The sequence below is a fragment of the Canis lupus genome, chromosome 9 (genome assembly GCF_011100685.1).
Source record: "Canis lupus familiaris isolate Mischka breed German Shepherd chromosome 9, alternate assembly UU_Cfam_GSD_1.0, whole genome shotgun sequence".
Classification (NCBI taxonomy): domain Eukaryota; kingdom Metazoa; phylum Chordata; class Mammalia; order Carnivora; family Canidae; genus Canis; species Canis lupus.
Genome location: NC_049230.1, coordinates 1644734 through 1665170, shown reverse-complemented (window position 1 = coordinate 1665170; position 20437 = coordinate 1644734). Strand labels below are relative to the sequence as shown.

Below are 20437 nucleotides of genomic sequence, written 5' to 3'. Positions count from 1 at the left end.
GTAGCCAGGGCAGCCCTCCCACTTACCGTTAGGGATCATGATTCCACCCACCATGGTTCCAAACACAACTGAGAGGGTGAGCGCTTTAAACCGGAGCGGGGGCATGTAGCCTCCAGCAGCAAAGGTCCCATCTTTTTGCTAGGTGAAAGAAAACAAAAACAAAAAGGTTTTGAAATGACGGATCTCCTCCCTGCTCCCTTAAAGGGCTGGTGTCCCAGGTGGGTGGGAGTGCGTGACCGGCAGGTGACTCCAGAGCCTTATGACTTGGCTGAGCAGCGTTCCTGTGAACTGGTGACCCAGCCCAGAACCCAAGGCAGCACAACGCCAGGACGGCATCGGGCCTTCCGTGTTCCATCAGAGCAGAGCCTGAAAGATTCAAAACAGGACCAGGTGAGGAGCGTGGCCACCAGACCCAGGCCCAGCCCCAGTCCCACGGAGCCAGGCTGCTGGGTTCCAAGGGCGGCACAGGGTTCCCAGGGTGGCACACACTCCCACACACACCCACTGCCCTGCAGTCTGTCCTCATTTCCAGGTGCTTGACATGCAGTCCCAGGAGAAGGAAAGTGGACACTGCGCCAACCCCAAAGTTACTCCTCCCCCAGGGCCCATTCAGCAGATGCATCTCCCCATCAGGTAGGTAGCAGGAGTGAAGCTTCTAGAGCAGTGCTGGGCACCAGGAAGGGCCAACCACGCATGGTTCCCATTCCTGGGCTGGGAAAACCCCACTCCAGGCGAGCCTCAGAACCTTTCTGTAAGTAGAATTTCAAAGCACCCCATTTCCACAATAGATCTTTACACAGGCGGCTGTCTCAGGATGGGCAGGGGCGACTGCAACCCAGATTTCTGATCGACCTGAGGATGACAACTTGAACCAATTGTGGCGAGGAGGGGTGTTAGGGCTTTGGACCTTTGGACCCAAGAACTCCTGCCTAGAAATCTACCTAGAGGCCCAAGAGGAGAGGGAGAAGGGGAAACTCTGTGTGTGAAGGTCCAGCGAGAGTCATCCCTGAGAGGTCAAGCGTGAAGGACTGCAACAACCAGAGCATCCCACAAAAGCTGGAAGAGCAAGAGCGCAGAGGTGCTACGGGTTTCCATGGAGACACCCAGGGAAGACAGGAGAGCTCAGTGAAAGGACTCTAAAGAGGCCCGCACAAATGCCACGTCATCTGTGGGAGGACGGACGGAGCTGCATTTTCTTTCCTGATTTCACACTGCCTCTCAGGCCACTCTGGATTTTATATTTTTTAATGATAAAAATGTATTATATATGGAAACACAAATGCCGTTCATACACAAAGCACACGTCTGCATCAAACCGGTAAAGAGGGAAGCCAGTGACTCACAGTGCAGACCCCAGGGACTGCACCAAATCATGCCACGCTTGGTGCCTAGGTGCCTGAACAGCTAACAGGGTGGGGGATGAAGAGTGGGGAGGCTGGCCAATCCTTCGGGGCTCAGCCTCTGCTGTGAGGTGCTGGCTCTGGTGGCAAAATTGGCAGGAAGCTGCCCTGAGCACATGCCAACCACGTGGACAGCGGGCCCAGTTCTACTGTTCTGAAGGCCCAGGTGGTCCACATTCCCCAGTCTGGCTATTGGACCCCCTCTCTTAGAGGTCTGAGACCCCAAGCCCCCAGTTCAACTTGTGTGGCTGCCAGGAGTCCTGCTGACACCGCAGACCACACTAAGGACCTCAGGCCAGAGACAGGAGACACAACCACAGAGAAAAGCTGTGGGTGGGTCTGTGGGCTCCCAAGGTAGGCGCGGGGTCACCCCCCCGTCATAGGACACCAGCTATCACACGCGGACCTATTGTTGTTAACTCAGCAACAGAGAGTCGACTTTTAGTTCCAATCTTATACCTTTGAAAAGTTCTCATAAGGGACACCAGGGTGGCTCAGTGGTTGAGCGTCTGCCTTCAGCTCAGGGTGTGACCCTGGGGTCCCGGGATCGAGTCCCGAATCGAGCTCCCTGCATGGAACCTGCTTTTCTCTCTGCCTGGGTCTCTGCCTCTCTCTGTGTCTCTCATTAATAAATAAATAAATAAATAAAATCTTAAAAAAAAAAAGTTCTCATAAAGGACTAAAGCATGGGCAGCCCGGATGGCTCAGCGGTTTAGTGCCGCCTTCAGCCCAGGGCCTGATCCTGGGGTCCCGGATCAGTCCCACATCGGGCTCCCCACAGGGAGCCTGCTTCTCCCTCTGCCTCTCTCTCTGTCTCTCACAAATAAATAAAATCTTTAAAGTAAATAAATGAATGAATGAAGGATTAAAGCAGTGCCACCGCTGCACATGTGAAAGTGAATGAAACCCAGCCTCTTAAGCTGTTTCTTGTCAAACTGTTAAAATTTTCAGTTATATAAACATAAAAAGCAAAGTGTACTGACCCCAGTGCCCAGCTGCTGACCTGGCTGTGGTCAACGCCTGCCTGCAAAGCCAGCTCTTCCACGTTCCTGCTCCTCCCCCCTCAGGGTTTCCTGTTCCACCTCTGATGTGGGGGTGACAGCCCCCAAGGCGGGCCCTATCTGCTCGGACACTGGGCACGGCTCCATGCCTCCCGTGTGGGCAGACCCCTGTGTGCTCTGACACAGTCTCTCTCCTCCAGAGTTGATTCAAAAAAAAAAAAAACCCTATTAAGAGATTTCACTTTAAGCAAAGCTTTTCCTTTTTTTTTTAGATTTTATTTATTTATTCATGATAGACATAGAAAGAGAGAGAAAGGCAGAGACACAGGCAGAGGGAGAAGCAGGCTCCACGCAGGGAGCCCGACATGGGACTCGATCCCAGGTCTCCAGGATCGGGCCCTGGGCCAAAGGCCGGCACCAAACTGCTGAGCCACCCAGGGATCCCAGCTTTTCCATTTATTTATTTATTTATTTTTCCAGCTTTTCCATTTTTAACCAGGAAAAGCTCCCCCTGCCACAGCCCCGAAAACTAGAGAACCCCTGCAAGCCAACAGAAGAGAACATAATTAAGATGAGCAGAGTAACATTTTCCTGGCAAAATGCCGCCTGAAGAGCCTCAAGAACCTTACCTGCTGCTCAAAAAGCAGCGTGTTCAAGGCCTGTCGACATGGCAGGATCATCATGGGGAAGCCCACGGCCACCGACATCATGAAGCCCACTCGCATCATCTCAGTCACCAGGTTGGAGGGAAAGTGCATCAGCACGTTGCCCGCAGTGGCCTCAGTGAAGCTCACGTAGCCGAAGAAGCCTACCTGTGGAAGGGCGACAGTGGGGGGCGTGTGGTGGGCCACACTCCCCCTGGACACAGCCCGGGGGCTGCAGCAAGACCACCCCGCTCATGGGATTCCTGCCCAGGGAACTGTACCCACAGCGGCAGGCGGCAGGCACAGGGAAGCTGCCCTCCATCTGGGGCGAAATCCAAACCTGGGAGCCAAGGGCCAGCCGTGCTCGCCATGGACGGACACACGGTGCGGACAACAGTGCGTGGGGCAGGTGTAGGAACTAACGGGAACGCAGACGCCACGCAGCTCAGGGAACAGAACAAACGGGAACACGGAGGCCGGATGAGAAGTCTACCAACATGTTAACTGTAACCACACCCACGGGCTGGAATCAAAGACAACTTTCCTCCACTACTTTGCACTTCTCAGTGTCAGTAAACAGAGCCCCTTCCACAGTGGATCAGCAAAGGTCTCGGAGAGAAGGAAGGAGACTCCCAGCCAGGGTGCCGCCGAGCACCCACCCTAACCTGGGGGGAGAGGGGGACAGCGGGGCCGCGGGGGGAGGGTTGCTGTGAAGGAGCAAAGGGCAAGCCCGCGAGGGGTCGAGGGGTGGAGAGCGAGCCGGCTTCTGACCCGGGACAGGCGGGGGCGGCGCACCAGGGCTCCTACCATGACATAGAAGGTGGTGACCACATTGAGGGAGGAGGCAAATATGGAGCTCATGGTTTTCACCGACGGCTCATCCAGGCTGTCGTAGGTGGGCAGAACCTGGCTGTAGAGAAACGAGCAACTTCACCAAGGGGATCCCAGAGACAGACACACCCCTGGCTGCCTGGTTCCCAGGTCCCCCGCCGAGTCTCCAGCACCTTCCTTCCAACCACACCCACCGCCACGGTTAACGCGGGGCCACCGCCGGGGTCTGGATGGCGGAGCGCCCCCCCCCCCCCCCGACGGGCTCTCTGTAAACATTTCAGAAGTGCCACAGAATGAAAGGCCGTCTGTCCCGCCGAAGTAGGAGCGTGACCACCGCGCAGAGTGCTGGGCTGCACTGAGGCAGCACGTGTTTACAGGGGAAGCAGGATGCGGTTCAGAGAGCTGCCGTCAAGAGGACAGAAAGTTAAACAAACAGAAGCAGGGCCGGGCCACCTGCCCTCGCCTCCGTGCTGGAAATTGGAGCCCGCAGGGACAGAAGAGCAGCTTCTGTCCCACGCACGGCCCAGGGCCAGCCACATGGTGCTGCCGGCGGTGGAAGAGACACGTCCAGAGGGCTCTCGGCAAACAGAGTCCCTGAGGGGAGCAGGTGGGAGGGGCGGGGGGCAGGGGCACAGGGGAGGGCCGTGTGCAGACCTGGGAAGGGAGGCCACACTCGGGGAGTCAAGACAAAGAGGTGGGGCTGAAGCTGTGCGGAGAGTGAGGGATGGAGAGGCGGCACTCTCCACCCTGGGTACCCTGGCGTCCCGGCGGGAGGAGAGGGAGCCACGGCCAGCGGTCACGCATGCAGGATGCCAGCTGGCAGGGGGGCGTCAGGACACAGACAATCGTTGCCAATACATGGACAAGCATAACAGTCAGTTGAGCCAAACCCCAAAACCACCTTTGAGAAAGTAAGAGGAAACGTCACTGAAAAGCACACAGGAGCTGGTGGGAGAACCGGTGGGTAGAAGCTGACCCCCGTGCTTCCCAGCTGAGGCACACCATCCCGCCGGGGCACCCAGTGGGCAGAGGGCACCCGGGACAGCCGCCCTCCCCTCAGCCTGGCTGGAGGGTGCCAGGCAGAGGCTGCCGTGCACTCCAAGCAGACGGCAGAAGGCCCAGAGGGGAAATAGCACGAACGTTCCTCGGGCTGGGACGGGCCTTCCCTCCCCCAGGCCCCAGCACACACCAGGAGCTGCAGGTACTATGGGGACAGGGCTGTGCCCTGTGCGGGGACATGAACGAGTGTAGAAAGGCCAAGGTGGCGGGCCCGTCTAATCCTGCCCAGGCCCCAGGAACCCACTGGTGAGAGCCACAGATGTCCGTGACCACCCAGCTCGGCCCTCCACCTTGTGTAGCAGTCCCAAGACTCACTTTACCCCAGTCAGATGGATTTTGCACATGTAGCCCCAACACACAGCCCCGGGCCTCCACGTGGACAAGGCCCCTCTGGGCTCAGCACTGTGCTGGCCGCTTCTCTGGCCCACAGGGCCTAATTGGCTCTGCACCACAAAGGACTTGTTTACGATGAAGTAAGACCAGAAAGGGCCAGACAGGAAGAGCAAAGCAGAGGCCTGGCCCATCCCTGCAAAAAGGCCACCAGTCAGGCAGGCAGGGCCTGGTGGTCACCTGGGGGTCACCGAGCAAGTCCCTGTCTCTCATGCACTCTGGTGCAGAGACACAGCAGGAGCGGAGAGCTCTGTCTCGGCCCTTGGCAAAGACCAATGTTTTTAAGGACGGGGAGGTCAGCAAACTGATCACTCCAAGCTCTGTGGACCCCCCTTGCCAGCCACTCACTGCGGAGAACGTGGGCATAGCCATAGGGCCGACGCCCCCTTCGTACAGAAGAACAGGATGTGGGCTCACAGCCCTTCCAGAAGCTGTAATTTGACCTAAGAACCAAACCTAACAGATGTGCGCCGGCTACAACGTGGCCACCAGCAAAAAGCCCAACCGTGGGTTTATTTTTTAAAAAGCAAACTCAGACAAAAAGGACAACTGGTAACAAGGTACACCATAAGAGATTGTAACTTCTGTCACCAATTATAATGGGGACATTGAACAGCAAGAGAGGAGCATGTTCTGGTGGAAACCGAGCTGCCAAGAGAGACAGTAAGTGGGAAATGACGATTTGGATCTCGCATGTGGGTGTAAACACAGCAGCACGAGCAAATTCTATCTGCCACATTAGTTTACGATTGGCACAATACATGCCCACTGGAGCTCCGGGGGGGGCTGGCTCTGCCAACCCCCCCCCGTGCACTGATGGTCTTTTCCCGTCCGTGCCGGATTTACGCCTCTCTTTTGAGCGGGTTACCGTTCCGACCGGGCATGAATCACTGGCTCTTGTCATTCGGTGGCGAAGGTAATGCTGCTGGAATTATGGAAATAGCCTGATCTGCATTCACAGAGCTCCGCGTGCCAGAGAGAAAGCACACTCGCGCACGCGCACACCCCTCCGAAGGCGCCCCGGTGGCAGTCGGAAGTCAATGTTTGTGCAATTTCCTTTTAAATATTCTCACACGAATAGCTCAATTCTGGCAAAATGCTTGGGACTGTGTGAATCAGATGGTTTTGGGCTGTTCTGTGTTCCCCACAGCCAACTCTTCTGGGGGGAGGGGGGCGAACTGGGCACTGTCCCCAGTGCTGCCGACAGCACATCTCAGGAATAAAGTCGAGTTCTCTCTCGATAAAAATACACACAGCTCTCTCCCTCAGCTTGGAGGGGGAACAAGTCACAGCAGAATGAGACATTACGAGTCAGTGGCCTGCATCGCCCATTACAGAGAGCAGACGACACCCCTCCCCGGGCCTCAGACCCCTGCCCGAGGAGCACCCCCGCGCCTCGGGCCCCCGGGGGCAGACGGTACTCACGACTGGCAGGCGAAGGACATGCCAAAGATGGGGATGCAGCGAAAGACACCATCCCAGCGCACATAGCGGATCCGCTGCAGCCACTGCCCCCCGAACAGGCCATGCTTGAGAGAAGAGAGCACGATCTGCACGAGGACGAGAATGGAGCGCTCAGGACCGACCTGCACACAGGGCAGGACTCGGGACCCCCATGCCGGGCTGGGCACCTAAAGACGCACAGCCCCCCAGTTCGCTGCCCCGTGCTGTGCCGCGAGCTGGACTTCCTGCCGCAGGGCCTCCTGGCACTCGGGGCAGCTGCCCGTGCTCCAAACACATAGCACAGAGGGGGCACAGTGAGGCCCACCTGCCTGCCCACCTCTGTTGCCTCAGGTGAAAGGATGGTCCCTGCAGACTGGGCAGGCCCTTCCCAGGCCCATCTGGACAATTTTTTTTTTTTTAAAGTAACCTGTGTGCCCGATGTGGGGCTCGAACTCACGACCCTGAGATCAAGAGTCGCACGCTCTATCAACTGTGCCAGCCAGGTGCCCCCCCACCCCCACATTTTAAGACAAAGCCTCAGAGGACCGGGCTGTCTGGAGAGTAGTGCTACCACCACTGGGCAGCCCTCACACCTGGGGGACCGGGAACGTCCACCCAGCACTCAGCTTTCTAAGGAAAGCGGCAAAGATTTTTACGCCGTTCACTCAGGATTGAGACTTCTGACCCTCAGGCTCCAGGGGCTCCTACTGAGAGGTCTCTGGGCGCTCCACACGGGACCCCCCAGAACTGGCCGGCTATAAACATTCATCTAGGAAACAACCCGCCCCTTGTGATGAAGCGCTAGCACCCTGACTTCTGAGCACAAACGATACATAGAACACCCTTCGGTAAAATGAGGAGCATCTACACTCGGTTTCCTGGGGCATCAGCCGTGCCCCTGCCCTGGCGCCCTCGCGGTGCTGGCCCAAGTCCAGGAGGCCCGTGTGCCCTCCCAGGGTTCACCGGAATAACTCTAACGCTTCCCCAACTTTCAACCACCTCCCCGTCACCCCCAGGAAGCAGCTGGTGGCCAGATCAGCCCCAGGCCCCTGTCACTCACCACAAACATGAACACGGTGTAGAACATGAGGGCCATGGCACTGAAGGACTGGATGGAGGCCATCATGTTCCTCTGCAGGCTGAGTGGGAGCACGATGCACAGGGACACCACAATGACCAGGAACACACGGAAGGTGCCAGTCACCTGGGGGGAGCCGAGCGTGCTGGGCAGCCATCACCTCACTGAGCCCCCAGAGTTTCCCACCCGCAGGCCCGGAACTAACCCCGGGGCATCCAGAAGCTTCTCCTAACCGACCTCAGGCTGCTGGTCTCACCCTCACCTGTCCCCATGGGGCTGAGACATGGCCCTGCAGGAGATCACACGGAGCTGCCACAGGAGCAGCCACAGCCTGCCAACGCACCAGGCCCCTGAGCGGGTTCTCACCTGAAACCCAAAGAGCCGAGCAAAGAAGTTGGACCCCAGGTCGCCAATCACAACGTAGAAGGCCATGCAGGTCCCCAGCATCAGCCCGATCATGCTGCGGAGAAGGAGGTGGCGTTGAAAGGGCCCCATCCTAGCAGGAGTCCACTGTCTCCTCCCCTGGCCGAGCCCCGTCCCTGCCGATGCGACCGGCCCATCACCGCCCAGGGCTGGCCCAACGCAAGGTGGAGTTTCCAGCGTTCGCCGGCCTGAAGACCTGGGGTGCGCCAGGTGCAAGTGGCTCTTTTACTTGGAACAAACACTGAATAACTACACTTCTCTCTCCAAGGAGACTGTGCACGTTCTCTCCAGGGCTATCAAGACCCACCGTGATGCTACACAAGTTAAAATAACAATCGACTGCTCTCAGAGGATTGTTCTTTTGCATTCACAATTCCCTAATTTATAAGCCTAGAAGTGTAATTTCCCAGCAATTCTTTTCATCTTCTAAAACTTCACTCCAAAGGGAGAAAAACATGGGACACCTGGTGGCTCGGTGGTTTGGCACCTGCCCTTGGCTCAGGGTGTGATCCTGGAGTCCAGGGATCGAGTCCCACATCGGGCTCCCTGCATGGAGCCTGCTTCTCCCTCTGCCTGTGTCTCTGCCTCTCTCTCTCTCTGTCTCTTGTGAATAAATAAATAGAATCTTTAAAAAACAAACAAAGGGAGAATGACAGGATATTTCCCATGTAATGCCACCTCGAGGCGACAGCGTGCGGGGCTGGGGGCAGGTGTTGGGGGCGATGCTGACAGGAGCTACAGCCAAGCCTCTGGTTCTGCTGAGCCCCCAGCTCCCCACTTTTACATCCTCTTCAGTAAGACTTAAATAAGACTTTTGCCCGACACTCATTTTAAGGATACGATAAGTTGAACTTTAAACTATTTAGGGACACTTGAGGCAAGTATGACTTCATACAGCAGTCCATGTCCGAGACATGTGGGTGGGTGTAGAACAGCGCTCAGGTTCCTCCTCGGGGCAGGTGAGGAAGAGGGTGAGGCCGGCGAGCGGCACCACGTACCTGGTCTCCACCAGCATCTTCCCCATCTTTCCGTACGCGTGCAGGGCTAGTGCAGAGAGAGAGAATCAGCGTTCAGTCTGACAGCATGAGAAGCACACCGGTCAAGACACCACCCAGGGAAGCCAGGAAGGCCAATCTGGCGTTTCAAGGGTATAAGGAGAGCATTTTAAGATTTTAGTCTCGGGATCCCTGGGTGGTGCAGCGGTTTGGCGCCTGCCTTTGGCCCAGGGCGCGATCCTGGAGACCCAGGATCGAATCCCACGTTGGGCTCCCGGTGCATGGAGCCTGCTTCTCCCTCTGCCTGTGTCTCTGCCTCTCTCTCTCTCTCTGTGTGTGACTATCATAAATAAATAAAAATTAAAAAAAATAATAATAATAAGATTTTAGTCTCGTGTTTTTTTCAGCTCTACCATCCAAATGGAAACCACAGAAAAAAAGAACAAAAAAGAGGGAAAGACACAGGCAGTTGAATTTTTTCATTAAAAAATAAAAAAAGGCTGTTGGGGTGAAGTGGCGGCCTCCGCACACAGTCTGGGGTGGGGGGTGCCCACAACGAAGCTGCGCACACTGGGGCCGGAGGGGGGATGGCGCGACCAGTGCAGCTCTGCACGTCCTCCAGCGGAGAGGAGCTGCCCATCCTCCCTTCCTGACAGAAGTCTGCGAGCAGACGAGACACCAAGAGCTGGCTCGGCAAGACCTGTCCCAGGACCCAAGCACGGCCCGGGCACCCTGCGTCCTCCCACCCTCTAGGAAGTTCTCATCTCCCCGGAGCGACCAGAAAGGGGTGCGTGTGACAGCACAGCCCAGCTTGCCGGTCCCAGGAGGCTCGGAGAGCAGGAAACATGCAGCCAGTTGCTGTGAATGAGTCCAAACAACACTCGTCACTTCTAAATTACTTAGGAAGAGGTACAGCGTTGCCAAAAGCAAGGAAGCTTGGCACAAGACACAGGCTACGCACGGGCAGAGGGCCGGTGAGCAGCACAGGCCCCCGCCCTGACGGTCACGCCGGCCTCCCTGGCTCGTCTGATGCCGGAGACTCAAGGCCATGCTGAGACCTTCACAAACCAAGGACTCCAGACAGTAGCCAGCAGCCCAAGGCCCGCTGTCACCAAAGGGAGGCACTCAGAGGCTCCCAAGGACGGCCACACCTATAGACCAGACTCAGAACTCCGTGCCCCACAGAGGTGGCCCCGCTCCGGCCATCCCTTCCCCTCGAGGAAGCTGAGTATCTACAGCACATTCCAAATGCTCAGAGCAGCTGCCAGAAAAATTCCAGGACACACCTGCACCCTGGACAGCGAGGTACTTCAGCAAGGCAGGGGGCGGCCCAGGACGACCTCCTGGATGGGACCGTCCCAGTTTCTGGCCTCTCCGCTCCCCCCTCCCCCCTTTCTTGCCCCAGCCTCCCCCACCCCCACCTCATATGTGCAGATCCATGTGCTGCAGATCCAGCAGCCCCCAGCCCTCAGCCTCCCACCCAGCACGCACTGGAAGGGCGGAGGGGGCCCAGGACTGTCTCTCGGGGGGCTGGCAGGTGTCTGCAAAAGGATTTCTAAGCAAGCATGCCTCGGTGCAGTCCAGAGCTCCTGGGTCAGCCCTCCCTGTGACAGGAACTCTGCAGCTAAGAGGCCGGGCCTCATCCCAGTCTAACCAGTGCTCTTGTGCAGAGCGAGGATGGGCATCCAGAGGGCTCTCCCCGTCTTCCCCTGGGAGGCCGGGCAGCAGCTTCTCCCCCTGGGGCCACTCCCTGGCCCGCGGCTCTAAGGCTGCTGTGGACACAGGGCTAACGCTCCGGCTACCCGGCTCAGTGCAGGACCCGCTCTCCCTCAGCAGTCCAAGGCTTCCTCCTGACCACTGCCCAGCACCAGCAGGCCGGAGAAGGTGGGACACACGCCAAACTGCGCTGTTCAAGATATGAGGGTAACCTCGACCCAGTCGTCCCCAGAGCCAGGCCTTGGGCTGCATCTGATTCTCCAGCACCACACGCTCAGGGGACAAGAAAGCCCTTATTGGATACATGAGGACGTACAGACCCCCGGGTGTCAGAAAGCTTGGCCTTACAGCCCTCAGCCCACCAGGTAGCCACACATGCAGGTCACACAACTGAAGGCCGGCAGGGAGAAAACTGGCTGGACAGGCCCTCTGCAGGCCCCACCTGGGCCCAGGGGCAGGCAGCAGGCAGACCAGGACCCCGGGACCCCAGGTGGCCAAACGATGGGCCCGCAGACATAGTGCCAAAAGCATGGGCGCTCACAACTGACAGCTCAGAGCCCCAGTCAGCAGGGTGGGGGCTGGCAACACCAGGGGAGACGGGCTGGCTGGCACGTCTACCTCCTGAAAAGGAGGTTTAGAGAAGTCTCCGTGAACAAGACACAGAGGGCGAGGGAGCAGCAGGTAAGAAGGGGATGAAAGTCACCAACGGGCCCCCAGAGCAGCCACCAGAACACCGAAGTGACGTCAACAGACGCTGCCCCAGAGCTGTAACTGCGGACTGGTCCCAGCGGAGGGGCCTCACCAAACCGAGAAACGGGGCAAAGTCTCACTCACGTCTGGGCATGGCAGACACATCCATGGAACTTCCCCCCCACACACACACCCCAGCCCTGTCGTGGAGACTGAGTGACATCTGCCGCTCCAGGCCCTGCTCCCTCTGCAGGTCTGGCTGAAGGCCATCTGGTCACATCCCTGCCCCCAGGGGCTGCCCAATGCCCACGGATCCAGCCGATGATGCAGGGGGGCCTCCTCTCAGGAAACCCTCTCCAGCTGTGGTGCAAGCTCTCATGGGGTCTCCCACCCAGGAGAAGGCAGAGGGCGAGGAGAAAGACCCTTTCAGTAAGTCTGCCTAGGTGCTGGAGGGCTGCTGACCCACAGGGGACTCTCAGCTGACCTGAGGGACTCTCAGCTCTTCCCATCTAGGGCTCCTTTCCAAGCGGTGGGGTCTCTGTTTCTGAGAGACGGTCCTGGGCCCCGAGCCTGGATCCAAGGCAGCTGATGCTGCAGACAGGGCCACGGGGTCCGTGGGAGCTCACACAATGGAGCCCTCTCCTCTGAGACCAAAGACACAACTGAAGACCCCGGGTGGTCTGGGATCTTTGTGCTTCTAGCAGTTGGGGCTGCAGTCACAGCCAGCAGCTGAAGCTCAGGAGCCCCAGGCGGCCAAGTGTGAGGGTGGCCACTGCCCACTTTCCTTTCAGCCTCTCCCACCTGGCCAAACCAGACTTTCTAAGAATAATCAGACAGCCCGCTGTCAAGAGCCACCAGCCTCCGTGGTCTAGGGCCACTTGTCCCATCAGGGCACAGCCAAGCACTTCGAGGGGCACGTGCCACAGGAACCCTGGAATATGTAGACCTTTGGAGGGGAGAAATAGGCTACCCTGAAGGCCACGGCCCTGCAGGCGGAGGAAGGGGTGCCCTGGAGCACGTGGCATCCTGAACTGCGTCAGGTCACATCAGCGTGGTCCCTTTACCTGTAACTGTCACTTCCTCAAGTGACTCCAGCAACAGTGAGAGAGCCTCACGGCACCATTCTCATGGGGAAGGAGAGAAGGAGGCACTCCTTCAGCTCTGAGGTCAGAACAGATGCTAGTATCTTGGTGCCAATGAAAAGCAGACGAACTGGAAGGAAACCAGAGGTGGTGCTGCCAAAAGCCCACGCGTGGACCTTGCAGATGTTTTTATTTTGTTTGGCCCCTTGGAATCTGCACACCACTTCCTCTCGCCGCCTCCTCTCCCTGTGAGAGCTTTGCATGGACCTGGCCACACACTGGCTGGAGGCAGGCGGTAGGGCGGGGGTGGGGGGGTGGGGGTGGGGGGGCTTTCATCCAGAGCCCGGGGAGTCTCCTCAGCTCCTGAGAACCCCCATGCAAATACCGCCAGCACGGGATGCAGAGCACAGCAGCCCGAGGGCGGTGGGAATGTAAGGGCCCTGCTCTCAGAGCCAAGTGGCCCAGGAAGCAGTCCAAACCCAAAGGAAGCAGAAAGCACAGCCTCCTCACCCTTGGCCGATATCAAAGGAAGAAAGACCTAAAGGAAATGAAATTACAACCAACAACATCAGGAAACAGCAGTGCTAGAGACGGGGGACTGGATCCCAGCCACCAGCCTGGGCCCGACGGCCGTCTCCTCCACACCGTCAAAGCAGGGAAGTGCCACAGACCCCCGGCAGGCAGCTCTGAAGGAAGGCTCTGGGTGCTCAGGACAGGCAGACGATGAGCAAGTGCACAGTGGGGCTGAAGGCCGCTGGTCCTGCCTGAATTTGGAAAGGGAGGCGCTCTACTGGAATTTGCATAAACGGGAGACAGGAGAGTAAGTGTCACCCCGGTGAAGCATGTGTCTCTCATAATGGTTTTTAAAAACGGCATTAAATTTTAAAATAAGGAAGAAAACCTGCTGTTCAAGGAACTCTTTAATCATACGGTGGATGGAAAGTAAATAAAAGAGCAAGGCCCTGCACCCAGATCTCGAACGCTGCGCTTCCCAAGAAAGGGCTTAGGGGGATCCCTGGGTGGCACAGCGGTTTAGTGCCTGCCTTTGGCCCAGGGCGTGATCCTGGACCCAGGATCGAATCCACATCGGGCTCCCGGTGCATGGAGCCTGCTTCTCCTTCTGCCTATGTCTCTGCCTCTCTCTCTCTCTCTCTGTGTGTGTGTGTGACTATCATAAATAAATAAAAATTTAAAAAATAATAAAAATAAATAAATAAATAAATAAATAAATAAATAAATAAATAAATAAATAAATAAAAAAAAAAGAAAGGGCTTAGGGCTGCCCAGCCGAGCGCCGCTATCCTCACCCAGGCCTGCGTAGGTCCTCCGTTTGCTCAGGCTGGCGGATTTCACCAGGAACATGCAGGACTGGTGTGTCATCCAAGAGCAGAAAACCAAGAGCAGGGCCCCCAGGACGATGCCACACTGGAGAGTGGGAAGGTAAAGAGAAAAAATGACATGACCTGGTATTGCTGCCTCACACACATGGCTCCTGAGAGCCCTCTCCGCTGCCCCCCCACCGCCCCTGCTGCCCCCACCCCAGACTCTTGCAGATGCCAGGCCCCGGCTCTGCTTCACTTCCCTGCCTACGGGTGACAATTCCTAGCACTGAAAGGGACCAATTCTCTGCATGTGGTGGCCACATGCTTTGTGACCCTGAAAGAGTGCCAGGGAACCACTTCCTCCACGGCCCCACCGAGTCTCAGCGAACAGTGAGGCACTGCCAACAACCAGCCTCCCCAGCTCCCTGCACACGCCCCGATATAGCACCTTCTAGCCACTTGGATCAACAGCGAGGAGTGGTGAACACATTTTGGCAGGGAGAGATTAAAAATGACATTTACACCTTTCTTATGAGTTAAATAGACGCCATCTGACCTAGTGATTGCACTCCTCGCTATTTATCCGGAAGAAACGAACACGTGTTCATGCAGAAACTTATCTGCCCGTGTTTATATATAGCGGGTTCATCCGTGATTTAAAGCTGAAGAAACAGCTTCAGGGCAGGAACTAGGAAGCCTCGGGGAAAGTCTAAAGGGCTAGAGCATTTTTAAAAATAAGCATGGGGTCTTGGGACCAGGTTTTGAGATTGGGGTGAGAGCAAGGAAAAAACCGAAGGCAGGACCAGCAGAGAACGCCCTTGACTGTGTGTTTCTATCTATCTGTCTTTCCTCTCTGGCTTCCAGGTCCCCTGCGCCAGGTGAGGTACCTGGGTCCCCATCACAGTCAGGAGCCTGTAGAGAGAACCCTCCTTTTGGACAAGTACCTGCTGAGTGCTGCAAAAAGCAAACTTTTGTAAAATTTTATATTAGTGTCTAACATCAATGGTGACTCGGTTCCTGAGGGCTGCAGCCAGCCTGGGACTTTTGTAAGAATTTCTGGGTGTCTCCCTTAGATGTCTTTTCCTTCTTGCTCCCTCTTCTTTTTATTTTATTTTTATTCTTTAAAAGATTTGATTTATTTATTCATGACAGACAGAGAGAGAGGCAGAGACACAGGCAGAGGGAGAGAAGCAGGCCCCATGCAGGGAGCCCGATGTGGGACTCGATCCCAGGTCTCCAGGATCACACCCCGGGCCAAAGGCGGCACCAAACTGCTGGGCCACCGGGGCTGCCCTGCTCCCTCTTCTGTGTAATCTACGGTATCAAACATATTCGCAGAGAAAAAATAAATAGAAACTGAAGAAACGAACATCCTACAGTCTCACCCAGAGGTGAACACACACACATACCCTACGATCCAGCTACTCTGCTCCAAGACCAACACCCCAGAGAATTACACACATGGCGTCAAAGCCTGTACACAGGTGTTTGCAGAACTCCAGGTCAGAAATACCCTGAAGGCTGAGCAAAGGCCTAGACGGCAGCACGGCCACACAGGGCTACAGGGAGCCAGGAGGAGGCACAGAACAAAGTTACAACACAGGTACTACTGACCTAGGGTGCCACAGGTGGGCTGGTGGGCCCGGCAGTAGGGACGAGGGGGGCTAGCCATGCTCTGTTCCTTAATCTGGCAGCTAGTTCAAGATTTTGTTCACTTTTGGAAAACTCACCAAGAATACACCCAAGAGGGCACTCTCTATATGTGTGTTATACTTCAGTGAAATGCTAATTTTTATGAAAAGTACCCAAGTTACTAAGACCAAACAAATATACAAACAAAAAACCCCAAAACGAAAATTTTTTAAATAACATGGCTGAGGGCACCTGAGTGGTTCAGTGGGCGAAGCGTCTGTCTTTGGCTCAGCTCATGATCTCGGGGTCCTGGAATCGAGTCCCACGTGGGGCTCCCTGTTGAGCAGGGGGTCTGCTTCTCCTTCTCCCTCCCCCTCTGCCCCTCCCTGCTGCTTGTGCTCACTCTCTTACTCTCAAATAAATTTTAAAATAAGTAAATAAATAAATGACATGGCTGTCCAAGGCTAACACACGCATCCCCAAGCTGCCCACTGGCCTTCCGCTGTGCTCTGGCCAAGGGCTTCCCGGGAGAAGATGCTGCGTCCACCCGAGAGAGGGGTCCCCGCTCTGCTAGGCCCTCAGGACAGGGGGAAGCGCCTGTGGTTCTCTGCCTGAACATGGGGCTCCACCACTAAGTGTGCGCTCCTCCCAGGCGCGCTGGTCTGGCCCGCGTTTAAATGCCCTGACAGGGGCCTTGTGCCCACCACGCGGCAGGCTCCAAGTGCATGCAAAGCACAGTCAGACCCCGGTGGAGGATGGAGGCCTTGGGCCTGCAGATGCACAGCCACACGTGCCTCAGGAGGTAGCTCCATACTAGCAAGTGGCAGTGCACCCTGGGACACGTGGTCCCTTCCAGAAATGCCCACAAGTGGCCGTGCACGATGGGATCCACGGTGCTAGGTCACAGCGGCCGCCCCCGGGGCTCTAGAGCAGCCCTGTCCTCCTGCCCACGCCTTTGCCAGCGCAGTCATCAATAACTCACATGGGAACTCTGAAGCAATTCAGGCTGGTCGGCTCGAAGTAGGGGATCGGTGATCACCAGATTTTAATTAAAAAAAAAAAAAAAAAAGTTTGTGCTATTTTTGTCCAAAAGATGCTAAAGATGCTTTTTGTTCAAAAAGGCAAAATGTTTGTTAATCTAAAATTAAACTATGGGTGCCCACTTTCAGTTCCAAAGTATGCATTTTATTTCAATTTTTCTCCTTATTTGGTTTCATTGCCTAAGGCTGGTCCTTGTGCCCTGCAGCCACCTGCCCTTCCCAGGTGCCGCACTCCTCCTCCCCCACATGCTGCCAGCCCCCTCCAGCGCCCAGGGGGACCAGCAACCGCACCCACCCCGGTCAAGGTGAGGCCGAGGACTTCAATTTTAGGAAAGAAGCTTCCCCGCTGGATGACGTCACCAGCCTCCCTTTTGTAAAGCCCCAAATACCCATTTACTTGCGGATTAAACAGAAGCTACATGGGTCCACGGTGCAAAACCCACCCGTGGCTTTTTTCCATGCGGTCTGTAACGCTGGCACGACACTTGTTTTCGAAATACATTTCAGATTTTTTTTTTCAGCCACAGCAACGTGTAAACGTTGGTGAAACCCACAATCCCATCACCCTGGAACCAACACCCCCCACCGAGTCCCGGGGCGCGCAGGGCTGGACCTGTGGGCTCCGGAGCAGGTGCGGGTCTGCTCAGAGGTTTAAAAAGCAGTAGCGGGGCCCCTGGGAGGCTCAACAGTGGAGCACCTGCCTTGGGCCTAGGGCGTGACCCCCAGGGTCACGGGATCGAGTCCCACAGCGGGGTCCCGCCGCAGGGAGCCTGCTTCTCCCACTGCCTGGGTCTCGGCCTCTCTCTCTCTGTCTCTCAGGAATAAATACATAAAATCTTAAAAATAATAAAAGGAGCAAAGAGGGGGCGCCTGGCGGGCTCCGTCGGGGGTGCGGGAGACCCCAGAGTTCCAGCCCCACGTTGGGCCTAGAGATTACTTAAAATCGTTAAAAAGAAAAGAAACAAAAAAGGAACAGTAATAAAGGGAAACCCCACGGAGCCCTGCGGCCACCGTCCACCTGCGACCCCGGGGCCGGCCCGACAGGTGCCGCCGCAGCCCCGCGCGCCGCACTCACCTGTTTGAAGCAGAAGGGCATGGTGAGCACGCTGACCCCCACGATGCTGTTCACTATGTTCGTGATGAGCCCCCAGTTGGAGGCGGCGGCCGCGGTCATTGCGCGGGGCCGAGGGTCCAGGAGCCCGGGCCGAGGAGCTGGGGCCACGGCTGGACGCGACACGCCGGGAGGGACGGGCGACTGCCTGGAGGCGGCGGCCCCCGAGGAAGGCAGCAGGGACGGTCAACCTCCAGCCCCCGCCAGGCCCTGCGGCTGCCTCATGGCGTCGTCCCCCATTCGCCGTCGCTGGGCGCCCCCGGGTCCCCGCGCCCAGACGCGGAAGAGCAGCCTGGGATCAGGTAGGGACACCTCACCTGGTCTTCAGGGCCGCCTCTCCGCGCACACTTCCGCCTTCCGCAGGCTCCTCCTCCCGGAAGTGCCGTCACGGGGCGGGGCTCCGCGGGCGCGCACCAATGAGAGGCGCGCCTGGGAGGGCAGGCGGGAGTCTTGCGGGGCTGGCGAGGGGAAGGATGCGGCGTGGCCCGAAGGGGCGGGGCTCGGAGGACGCGGACTCCAGGGGGCGTGGCCTGTAGCGGGGGCGGGGCTGCGGGCGGGGCCTGCGGCGGGGGCGGGGCCTGCCGGGCCGTGGGGACCCGGCGTCACCGTTGCAGGTGCACACCCAGCCCGGTCCGCGGAGGCGGCACCCACGTCTCGCGGGGGGACACGTGCAGGCACAGAGGGGCTGGCGGCTCCGCGGAGGGCACACAGCTCGTGGAGAGCGCGTGAGGGTCTGCTCCCTGGGCCGGCGCCCTTCAGGAGTGCACGCGGACTGGGCGACGTGACAGGCGCGCAGGACTGGAGAAATGCAGGGGGCTTCAAGAAGGAGGCGGCTGCCAGGGAGCAGTGGGAACGGGAGGCCCTGCCACCTGTGTGAATTCCTGGCACCTGGCAGATGCTCAGCCCCCCGGTGTCCGCGGAACGGATGCGGGGACAGGGGAGCTGGAAGGAAGGGCCTCCTCCGGACAGGCAGGTGGGCCCTAGAAGGGTGCAGGAAGAACCTGAGGCTGCGGGACAGGGGACAGGGGCCGCCGCGTTTGTGGGGCGTGGGGGACCTTATGTCCTAGGACAAGCTGACTCCTCAGCTCCCCAGGGCAGCCCTAGACAAGGCTCTGCTGCACCCACGCTGGAGGGGAAGAGAGGGGTCCCAGGGGAAGCGTCCTGCACCCTGGAGTGGGGAGGGGGGTGCCCTCGGCTAAGGGGCAGCTCTAGGTGCTGGGCTCGGATGGTGACCTCGGGGCCCCAGAACGAGCCCCACATCGGGCTCTGCACCCAGCAGGAGTTTTTTTTTTTTTTTAAGATTTTTATTTATTTATTCATGAAAGACACAGAGAGAGAGGGGCAGAGACACAGGCAGAGGGAGAAGTAGGCTCCACGCAGGGAGCCCGACAGGGGACTCGACCCTGGGTCTCTAGGCGCTAAACCGCTGAGCCACCCAGGGATCCCCCCAGCAGGGGTCTTTTTGAGACTCTCTCTCTTTCTCCTGCTGCCGCTCCCCACTGCTCTGTCTCTCAAATAAATAAAATCTTGAAAAAAAGAAAGTACTTAATTCAAAGCCAAAATAGTCCATGCCATCGTTCACCTTTGTGTAAACCATACATTCATTCTGCAACTTCTTAAATTTCTATGACAGGCTCTGGGGCAGGAAGGTATGTTTTTGTTTTCATTTTTTTTAAGATTTTATTTATTTATTCATGGGAGACACAGAGAGAAAGGCAGACACAGGCAGAGGGAGAAGCAGGCTCCATGCAGGGAGACCCATGTGGGACTCGATCCCGGGTCCCCAGGATCACGCCCCGGTCTGAAGGCGGCACTAAACCTCTGGGCCACCCGGGCTGCCCAGGAAGGTATGTTTTAACAGCAAGTAATGACTCTCATGACTGCACCGCGCAGCTCTGAGGCAGGATGTTAACAGAAACTTAGAGAACACCCTTTGGTGCCCCCACACGTCCACCCTCCTGTCCTCCTCACAGCTGTCCTGGTGTCATCACCGTCGGGTACCATCACTCCGCTATTCTTTAAAGGTTTACGGCACATGGATGCGTCCCCCAGGCAATTACGGGGAACACTGCTGTTTGTCCCTTGGAATCCATTTACTCTGTTTCCCGAGGTTTGCAGGCACGTAGGGCCGCCAAGAATAAAGAACGCACTTCCCAGACTCCCTTGCAGCTAGAGGAGCTTCGTCCCATGGCAACATCGGGGTCACGGGGGAAGCCATCTGGGGCCACCCGGACAGTGCTGGAAGGAACCTGGATCCCTGGGCCACGTCACGGAGCAGAGCCGCGTCCCAGCCCTCGCTGCCTCGCCATGCTGCTCCGTGACGGGGACACGGACAGCCCCGCTTAGGCCACTGCTGCCGTGGACTCTGCTGCGTGAAAGCCAGGTCCCCGCCCCCCTAACCCAGCAGTGTACTGGGCAGAGCATCTTCGCACGTTTTATTTTTACACCGATGGCTTCATACATACGTATTGTTTTGCAACATCCTTTTCCGCTCAACTGTTGGCAAGATTCACCATCGTACTGCTCGTCGGACTCCTGTTCCCCCTGCACTCTGGAGCTCTGCTCTTCACACCGCCCGCA

The 20437-nt window shown here is 57.3% G+C and overlaps 1 protein-coding gene across 5 annotated transcripts in view; it reads right to left on the bottom strand.

Annotated features, from left to right (window-relative positions):
* SLC38A10 (solute carrier family 38 member 10) overlaps positions 1 to 18168 on the bottom strand; it is a 39654-nt gene extending 21486 nt beyond the window's left edge. For all 5 annotated transcript variants that reach the window (XM_038546334.1, XM_038546336.1, XM_038546337.1 and 2 more), the window contains exons 1-9: positions 17822 to 18168; positions 14060 to 14177; positions 9268 to 9313; positions 8213 to 8306; positions 7829 to 7972; positions 6751 to 6875; positions 3853 to 3955; positions 3031 to 3213; positions 27 to 138 (exon numbers count right to left, since the gene is read on the bottom strand). In XM_038546334.1, the coding sequence (XP_038402262.1) occupies positions 27 to 138; positions 3031 to 3213; positions 3853 to 3955; positions 6751 to 6875; positions 7829 to 7972; positions 8213 to 8306; positions 9268 to 9313; positions 14060 to 14177; positions 17822 to 17920 (1024 nt within the window). In that variant the 5' untranslated portion in view covers positions 17921 to 18168. The remainder of the gene's footprint in view (positions 1 to 26; positions 139 to 3030; positions 3214 to 3852; positions 3956 to 6750; positions 6876 to 7828; positions 7973 to 8212; positions 8307 to 9267; positions 9314 to 14059; positions 14178 to 17821) is intronic.
* Between the last annotated feature and the right edge of the window lie 2269 nt (positions 18169 to 20437).